Below are 10,435 nucleotides of genomic sequence, written 5' to 3' on the forward strand. Positions count from 1 at the left end.
CTTATGTACACTTCCACAACTCTTACCCTGCGTATGCAAATCTTTTTGACGTCATTCTACCTTCATACATGTCTGATCTCGCTCCCCTAGTGACGTTGCAAAGGGATTTCATTATAATATTGCCGCCCCTTAATCTGTAAGTTTTCAGCCATGGCGCTGTTATTTGAAGTGACAACGGTGTACTAGTTCTAATGCCATGACGAAAGTTTGAATTCTGGGGACCCCTGAGACTTATATTACATATCGTAAAAAGGGGCATAATATGTCAGCTTTAAACATCACAACTGTTTTCAACATTGATAATATTAAGAAATGTTTCTTGAGCAACAAATCAGCATATTGAAATCATGTCATGATCATGTGACACTGAAGACTGGAGTAATGATGCTGAAAATTCAGCTTTGCATCACAGGAATATATTACATTTTAAAATACATTAAATACATTTTTTTTTATTAAAATTAAAGAAAATTACAGTTTTTTTAATTGTAATAATATATTACAATATTACTTGTATTTTTTGTACTGTTTTCTCTGTATTTGTGATTAAATGCAGCATAAGAGACTTCTTTCAAAAACATAAAAACATTTTTAAAAAATCTTGCTCTCCCCAAACTTTTGAAGTTTTTAGTGTAAGTAGTACCTTCTCATGCAGTCGTTCCAGCATGGCTGCAATGTGGGTGTCACGGTTCTCCTTGATCTGCTCCATCTTCATGATGAGTTTCTCCTCCGCCATCTTGCTGAAGTTGCTGTTCTCCTCCATGGCTTTCAGCAGGACATCCCGCTCGTGCTCACGTTTCTCAGCCAGGGCCCTCAGGACGTGAGCCTCCTGGGACTGGAGAGGAAGAGTGGGGCAGAGTCATAGGAATCATCTGTTTATCAGTTCACATTAAATAAAAGTGTAAGGGCATTAAATAAATAAATAAATAGCAAACATCAAACATAAGCTACATGGATATATAATACAAATGAATGGGCAACTCACTCTCCTCCTGTCCTCTGCTGCCTCCAGCTTCTTCTGGATGTCCTCCAGGGACATGTCCCTCTTTTTGGGAGGTGTAGTGATGCTGTAGGAGCCGTCAGCCGTCGGAGAGGGTGGCTTGAGGATGACCTCAAAGGCCTGGCCAGAAGCCCGCTTGTTAATGGGCTTAACCTCCATGTCTAAACACACAAGACATAAAGTAAAATATATGCTGTGTATTAACTGCAGTATGTCAGGCAGCAAATATTCCTCTACACATTGGTGAGGTATGAGCATCCGGATCCATGCAATAAAATGCACCAACTGCCTTCTGCTCATGAAATGAGCTCGTATAACTTTGTTTAACAGCCATCCTGACCATTTATCAGACATTTATTGATCTATATTAGCTGTTACAATAATAAATGTGTAGTATTGCTGGTACACATACAGGCCAATAAAAAGCTATATTATGAAGATCAGACAGAATGAACACTATAAAGCACAACATATTATTGTAAATTCCTTCTACACTGCTTCTCATTACCGGTATTATATTTTCATTTCCTACCTTCAAACTCGCCCATGATGTTCTTGCGTGCCTCTGGGTAGAGACAGGAGCAGATGAGGGAGACGAGGGAGAGCTCCTTCATCTTCTCTTTGTATGCTGCGGGGAGACACATCAAACAAAATATTGACCCAGATTCTCTCTCGCTGTTTTATGAATGATTATTCGAAACTGCATCGTTAATGTTGCAGAAAATAACCCAAATCATCTAGGTTTTCAACCAGAGGTACACTGACTAACATAAAATATTAAATTTTTGTAGAATAAGTAGTGAGTCTAATATAAAATACAAAATTTTAGTAGAATATGTACTGAGAAAAATGTAGCTAAAGAATCATTTTGGAATATATATAGATATAAATGTATACAAATATTACATAATGTAATGTGTGTGTGTGTGTGTGTGTGTGTGTGTATATGTATGTATATAAACATACATTGTATACATGTGTGTGTGTGTGTGTGTGTGTGATTTTAGAAATGTTTATATTGTATATAATTTTTTTAAATATTAAAAAAATTACATGATTAAAATACAAAACAATTAAAATATATATTAAAATGATTTAAAATGTATATATATAATTATATATTTAATATATTATTATTATTATTACTATTATACATATAAATTACTCTACACACTATAGATGGATCGATACATTGCTAGATAGATAGATATGTTACTATTGAAAGCTACTGTACTGTATCTCTAAGAAAAAAGTACAATTTTAATAGTCAGTGTATAAATTATTATTTAAAATTGCATTGCAGAAAATACCAAAACAAGTCCACTGACTTTATAAAACTAATATATTACATACATAAACATATACACATACATACATACATACATGTGTGTGTGTAGTGTGTGTAAATTAATATATTTTATATATACATATATTAATGTTTGATATTATTTTAATTTAAAATTTGAATGTTTTATAAAAATAGAAAATAGCAGAGGGTCCCTGGTTTGGCTAAGAGGTTGGGTGGGTGGGGGATCACAGAGTACAAAATCAATCAATCAATCAATAAAGCAAGCAAGCCTTAACAGCACTATGTTTTCATTAGAGCTTTCTAAGGAAAAACCAGCAGCCGTGTCCTCACATGCTCTGGTTTCCTACAAGACAATGTTCACCACATGCTCCACCATCCCCCACCGCCCAACCTTTAGTGTTACATTATTTATTGGAATCCATTTTTACTCTGACTACTGAGGGTGTGTGTGCGGGGAGTGAGTCGGCAAGACCAGAGAAAACACAAGGCCAGACAAATTTCCAGATGGCGGTTTATGACGGCTACATTGATCCTACCCCAATCATTCCTCATCCACAACTTCAGAATCATTTTTCTTTTTCAGCATTAAGTGCAAACAAGCCTAAATCATACAAACATCAGTGATGGCAGATGCTACGTGAAGCATATTAATGTATCTGATTTTCCTTGAACACACAAGGCAGCATTTATCAAGGCCAGTGCATTTAAGTTATAAATCAATGTCTTGACGGCAGCGCTGTGTTGATGTTATCAAACCGTGAACGCTTGGGGTTTTTTTTCAGCTGGATTTCAAACTGTTATTATGCTTTCCAGCATCAACCTACTTTCTTCACTCTCTCCGCCCAGAGGAGCCTGGAAAAATCTGATCAACTCCCTCTCGCTCCCTGACGAGCTTATTAATCCCTCACAAAAAACCCGGGAAGGAAAGAAGTGAGAGAATCACTGTGTTCACTCCCGCCAGGATTAAAAGCCCTCTGGCTGGCTGATTTTGGTGTAGGGGGCTTTAATTAGTAATTACTGGAGCAAACCATTTCTTCCGGTAAATTGAGGGGGTGGCAATGGAGGTTTAGTGCTGTGATATTGAGTGTTCCCAGACCTCGGTAAGCATTTCTCTCCTGCTGTCTAGTCAGAGTGAGATAAGGACGATAGACAGCTCACTGAAGCAAGTAATTCAGGTCAGCCGGCTGGTGAGCAGGTGAAAAGGATCTCACACAGACGACTGCATCTGTATGTGTGCAAAAGTGTGCTCTAACCGAGAGCTTCTGCTGGAAAATATCAGGTTTGTAATTAGAAAAGAGTATTTGCCGTCTGGAGACCACACCCTTGGCTTGAGATGTAGATATTGTGGCAACTGGTCAAAAATACATTGATTATTGACGCAATAGCCGCACCCCTCTGTTGTGCAGCATTGCTGAATGTGTATATTTGAACCTTAGGTTAATGATTAATGGAGTTTGATTGGATTAGTCATACTGTCTTCAGTAATCCAGTAACCATAGATGATAAACTGGGGTTACGTTTAGGAGATCTATAAAGTATATATGACAAAGACAGGCACCTGTCAGCTCTTTTTTTTATATATGATATATATTTCTGACAACGAAATTGTGACTAATTATCCAATCATTAAATTAAGAGTCTAATTAAATAAGCAATGCTTTTAGATGAGTCATAATAAGAGAGCTTATTATGTATAAATTAAGACCTAATTTTCTTATTTTGATCTGGTTGACTTTAGAGGTATAAATGGTGCTGACAAACACACCAAGGTCTTCCTGCCGGCTCTTTTAAGCCCTATAAATATTCCAAGTGTATTGATTATATTGACTGACATGTTCTTTCTCATTAGCAGGAGGATTCCCACAGGCATTTGTCGGTGCATTTCTTGTGTGTTCTGTGAAATGAAATGAAATATCCTAAAGACACAGCTCCATGTAATTGCATTGCATGGCAGGATCAAGTGCACATAAGTGGTTTTCCACAAAATAAATGTCTCTTCAAGTCGTCATTTAACATTCTAAGTGAGATGACAGCTAGAACAGACACATTCAGCTACAGTCCACCAATGCCCTGCCCTGCAGGCATCTCGCAAAGATGCGATAAAGCCGACGCACACCTTGTCTGTCTATGGTATGCCCCAATTTGGCCGCCTCCAACATAATCTAGAATCACAACAGCACTGAGACATGCTTACCGGCGAGACGACTTGAGCCCTAACACACTTCCATTTAAAACATCAATCATCTGATACTGCAGTCTGCCTCTCATACAGCACTAGAAATGGTGTGAGCGAAAGGATGTACATGCAAATCCACAATTACACCTTAAAAACTTGTGTTTAATCAACAAGGAGGTTTTTTTTAATTATGAATTGGGTTAAACATAAACATGTGACATGTGTGCTGGTAGACTGTATATGCCATTGTAGGTGTGGGAATAGATTCTTATATACCCATTATAAATGAGATAAAATAAAAATGCAGCCATTCTTTAATAAACCCACAGGCTAATGAGTCATGCTCTCAAATCAGCGAAAAACCACTGGCAATAAACCAATTACCAACCTATCATTTGTGATAATTGGCAAGAAATTAAGGAATATAGCCTTTATAACAAACATACCCACATTGATAAAAACAATAAGCTATTTCAAACAGCCTAATTCATTACCATGCTGTATTTCCCTATTTAAGCTTTGTTTGGCAATAAATGTACCAGCCACATCTAGCTCATTTGATGAAAAGGATAAAAATATCATGTATAGAGGATGTCAAAAGGTTTAAACTGTTCTGAGTCAGGTATTGCCAGGCTTTACAGGATTTTCTGGAGGCTGAAACACAGAGCTGGATCTTGGGTGGGGTCCTTCTGCATTATGCTGGAGATGCATGATCCGGCAGGTGCACTGACACATAAGAAAATCATTTTAAGGCTTTTTAAAGCATGTCTCGGTGTATTTTAAGAGATATGCACTATAATAACACCATTTAATGCTTTTTCTCATTTATAAAGTCCCCATTTTTTAAGCAAAAGTGAGTAGGCAGCCAAAACGCACAGCCATATTTGAAAATAAAACAGCACGCGTGGAAGGAGAAAGCAGATTTATATATCTAGCCTATCTAAAATAATTTTTCATCTGACAGACCTCTGATTCTCCTGCATCAGGGTCTATTGTGCATCTCTCAGCATCCTCTCAGCATCAAAGAGACATGCTGAAGCAAGGTTTGTCTTACCGATCGCAGTTTTGGCCATGGCTGGAGTTGTTGCGGCGATTGGTGCGTCTCTGGTCTGTTCGTTGGCGAGGAACCGGTTCGCTCTGATAAGGCACTGAGTCAGCAGAACGGCGCTCTGAGGGAAAGAGTGCGTGTGTTCAATCAGATTGGCTGCTGTTGTCCCTTCACGCGCACTTCCAAGTGAAAGGCTGTCGCGCGCCCGGTTTAATGTACAGGTTGTCAACGGTGAGGAGCGCACAAGGTGACTAATTGCGTCTGCCCCCTTTTTCAGCAGTGGTGCAGCCCGCTCATGCACAGCTCCCATTGATTTATATTCATTTTATATGGTAAACTACATCAGAAGACGGCGATTACTGGAAGCGCTGGTGTATCATTGGATACAGTAACCTATGAAGCACGAATAATCTCTTATGGATTATTTTATCTGAATAGCTAAACTAGCTGTGTCTGTCATCACTGCATCAACTGCATAAAACTCCGTCTTCCTTAACGGTATTCACAATGATGATATAAATGAATCCTATATATAATATGCTGCGCACTTGAACAGCATTTTATAATTAATTATACATACATTTGGGGAGATATAGTGGCAGAAGCACCGCCAAAGCAGCACTGGGACACAGAGTGCCCCTCCCAGCACTATCAAGGGTCCCTTGAGATGAAATGGCTGTTTTATGCATGATGCCTTTATGTGCGTCACATGTATCTCAATATTTGTCAATATTATTTAGTTATTTTTCAATTAAAATTATTACAATTACTTTAGAACATATTAAAATATGTTTAGCGATATTTAATGATTTGATGAATAAGACATAATAATAAAATATAAAATAAAATACAAATAAATCACTTTTTAGCACCAGACAGGATCTATGAAATGAACAGAACCAATGTAGCTGATGATAACATACGTACATACAAACTGTCAGGGTAATTATTGGTGTAATACAGCTAAAAGTGCATAAAGAAATACAAAATTGTACTTCTTTATCCATAATAAATATGCCCATGTAGTCCCATTCAGCCATGATTTATCATACATGTACACACACATTCAGCTCCGGCACCCATTAGAAATGTTCATTGCAGGCTATGCAAGCATCAATTATGAAAGAAGCGAAGACTGCACAATAAATAATACAAGTTCTGGTGTCTGAACAAAGCGGGTTAGAAATTGCTCAGCAGTACATGAAGGATAGCATGAGTTGCATTATAGACATATGAGACCTCTGTATTATTTTACATTGTAGATTAAATAATCCATAGGCCTTGTTGGCATTTCAGAAACAAGCAATCCTGCAATCTCTTAATTTAAATAATAACACAATATTATCTTCATGTTTTAATTTTCATATCTTTTCACGCTCCAAAACTGAAGCCTAAATCTTGTACTGACAGACATGTCAGCTCAGGGTCACGCCTAAAGATTCATGATCAAAAGACAGCACTGCATTATCATTTTCAACCACATGGTGGTGGCATTGGATCCTTAATTAAGGAAACATCAGAGCTGGTTATAGCCAAGTGCATGGCTTCATTTACAACATTTCATCAGGAAAAATGTTCTAAGATAAGACAAAACGGTACATATGTTCAGAGAAAAAATTGGTTTATCAGTGCAGCACTAATCTTACAGTTGCCGCTGGTTATGCTGAATTACCTAAACATTAAAAAGGACAAAGCAAATGAACCAGATATCTGGAGTCATTTATTAATCAAAAGGGTTTCCTTAATGAATTTAAAATGAGTTTTGGTTATGCTTGAATGACACTTCTGTATAAAGACTGCATAGTTTTCAGATATGGTCATTGGGAATTTAATTTAAAGAGCAGTGAGAGGATTATTGTAAATGTGAAAAATAGTTTCACTAAAGTTCATGGTTACTCTTTAACTAAGATATCTGAGCCAAACTGGGGTTCTATTATGTTTCCAGCATAGCAATGATCAAGAATGCATTGTACTCACAACACAAATAAGCAGGAAAAGCAAGAGCTTTTAATAAATAAATCCTACACAAATCTCTTTTAAAACCAGTTGCTTAGTTCATGAAAAAGTTCACTCTGTAACATTTGATAGCACCTTATTTCTGCTTTAGCTAGGCTATTTAGAACAGAAATTATTTGCCTCATTGAACAGCTGAGTGAGCAGAAGCACAAACTCACATCATTATTAAACTGGCTGTGAATTTCAAGAAGTTAAATCCTTGTGCACTTTCTATAAATACGGTAATACTTTGTTGCCCAATAAAAAAATAAAAAAAGCTTTAATGTACAAATTACACATTTTTTGGTGTGGTGACTCTCTGACGAGGCTGGTTGTGCCTTGGTGGCCCATCTCATCACGTAGTTCTCTCAAAACAATACTGTACTCTTAAACTGGGCAGGCAACACTAGCTGCATTTGTTGTGATGTTTTACACTAAATTATGCCATACTTGTCCAACAACAGCTTGTCCTACTCACGCATTAGACCTCTAAATAGGATTGGCTGACTGCCACTGCTTTGAAGAAGCAAGTAGTCTATGATTTCTTTGACATTCTTGTCATCCCTTTGTGCTTCCTGGATCTCCTCTTTTGATAATGATTTGTAATGTTCATCATCAATTTCCCTGCATGCCTGTGCACCCTGACAGACTAAGGTAAGTGGTGGATCTGGGTCGTGCTGGACCTCCACAGCTTGTATTGTGGCTCCCACACACTCTGTTGAAAGCTCCTCTGTACATTCTCACATTGCTGTCTCTATATTAACTGGCATTCTGGATAGTGAATCAGCATCTACATTCTCTTGACCTGGGCGATAGCGAATGGTGAAATGGAAGTCTGCAAGTTCAGCAACCCATCTGCATCCAGTGGCATTTAACCTTGTAGAGGACAACACATAACAAAGGGGTTTGTTATCACTGTACATGGTGAAGGTAGGTGTATAAAATAGGTAGTCTCGAAACTTTTCTGTTATAGCCCATTTGAGGGCTAGAAACTCCAGTTTTCCACTGTGCAGGTGGTAGTTTTTCTCGGCAGCTGTCAAGATTCTTGAGCAATAACCTATTACTCTTAACTTGCCGTTTTGATTCTGATACAAGACAGCACCCAGGCCTTGATTGTACGCATCATGTGAAGTATGAATGGCTGAGAGAAGTCAGGGAACCCCAGACTTTGAGATGTTTCTTGCCAGTGTTTTTTTGAACCTCACTGATCGTGGCCATTATTGCAAAATGTGATGCTGCCACTGGTAATACAGATACTTTATTGACTGTATTGTCCCAAGCTCAGTTTTCCCTGCAAGCCTGATATCATGATCTGTGATGTTCTGCACACTGATCTTGACCACTGGACGACTTCCATTCTTTAGAGTTAGTAGAGTTTCCAGAGGTTCAAGGCCATCTGGACACTGTGCATTTACATGTGGCTCGAACAAGAAAACAATGTCTTGCTTAAAGGAGTGGTTGACTGGGTTTGTTCTAGGCCAGTCTAACGTGTTCATGCTTTGTTTAAAAAAAAAAAACGCATTATTTTTAATTCTTTGTATTTTGGCATAACTGTTTCTTATATATCATACTTTTATGCACTCATTTTTACAAGCAGGCACAACTGTAAAAATCACTTAATCTAATTATATATTATTGTGTGTGTGTCTGTGTATGTATGCATTGCATATAAGTTTACATAAGATAATCTAATATTAACTTTACATATTCATTTAATCTACTTACAATTTTTACATGAACTAAATGTTTTTGTCGTGACTGATTCTTATACATAATACTTGCATGCACTAGTTTACATACTGTATGTATTATACATAGTATATCATACATAATATTACAATATATATATAAATAAATACACACACACACATATATATATATATATATATATATAGTTTAATAATTAATTTTAACATACTATTAATTTTTACATTAAGTAATTCTTATTCTCTGTGCTTGACTGATTATGACTTAATAAATCATACTATCATGCACTACAGTGATACGCATTATTTTTCACATAATTTACCTTTATTCTTCACCGCTCTGGCCCTTCTCTAACGCGCTGATCATTTCCTGCTTTTATGAAGCCCCTCCCTCAGAAATACGCGATGGACTCTGATTGGTTAGTTAGTCCAGTGTGTTGTGATTGGCTAAACCGCCTCTGGTGCACGTTTAAATGTCCCGCCCCTCACCTCAGCGGCATGTGCTCCGGTTGTATAGTAAACAACGACGTCTTCTATACACCTTTTTCTTGTTGTAAAAATGGGCGCGGCCATTTGTAAATTCTATGGGTCTGGCTTCCGGTCTCATCTACGGACTGATTCTTATACATAATACTTGCATGCACTAGTTTACATACTGTATGTATTATACATAGTATATCATACATAATATTACAATATATATATAAATAAATACACACACACACACATATATATATATATATATATATAGTTTAATAATTAATTTTAACATACTATTAATTTTTACATTAAGTAATTCTTATTCTCTGTGCTTGACTGATTATGACTTAATAAATCATACTATCATGCACTACAGTGATGCAGACCATGTATTGAACCACCACTAAATATGAAGTAGAATAAAAATGTGTGTTGCTCAAAATTGACGGGCCAGTGGACGAGCGAAAAGTCCTTTGTGTGGTTTGTTTGATAGTGCATCAGCATGCCCACCCTGGAAATCAATAATTGCCCCTCCCACCTCCCGCTTTCTCTCACACATATGCTCTGTCCACTGCAGCTGCACGGGCAAATGCCCCTCCAGATGAGCTCTCAATGTTCAGTAAATATCATCCGTTCACACTAAAACCACTTCACTTAATTTTAATGAGTAAAACTGGCTTGAGTCCTTATGAAACTTTTAACTAAAAATTAGTTTTTATGA

General features: G+C 37.2%; 1 protein-coding gene across 4 annotated transcripts in view; it reads right to left on the reverse strand.

Moving 5' to 3' along the window:
* The window catches only part of stmn2b (stathmin 2b), a 13,773-nt gene that overhangs the window by 2,050 nt on the left and 1,288 nt on the right, over nt 1–10,435 (reverse strand). Inside the window, exons 1-4 of one of the 4 annotated variants that reach the window (XM_016504358.1) lie at nt 5,540–5,813; nt 1,533–1,628; nt 986–1,161; nt 644–835 (exon numbers count right to left, since the gene is read on the reverse strand). In XM_016504358.1, coding sequence (XP_016359844.1) covers nt 644–835; nt 986–1,161; nt 1,533–1,628; nt 5,540–5,558 — 483 coding nt within the window. In that variant the 5' untranslated portion in view covers nt 5,559–5,813. Of the gene's footprint in view, nt 1–643; nt 836–985; nt 1,162–1,532; nt 1,629–5,539; nt 5,814–10,435 lie in introns of those variants that run through there. The other 3 variants (XM_016504361.1, XM_016504357.1, XM_016504360.1) reach the window with 3 other exon arrangements.

The sequence above is a fragment of the Sinocyclocheilus anshuiensis genome, unplaced genomic scaffold, assembly GCF_001515605.1.
Source record: "Sinocyclocheilus anshuiensis isolate Anshui unplaced genomic scaffold, SAMN03320099.WGS_v1.1 scaffold54, whole genome shotgun sequence".
Lineage (NCBI taxonomy): Eukaryota > Metazoa > Chordata > Actinopteri > Cypriniformes > Cyprinidae > Sinocyclocheilus > Sinocyclocheilus anshuiensis.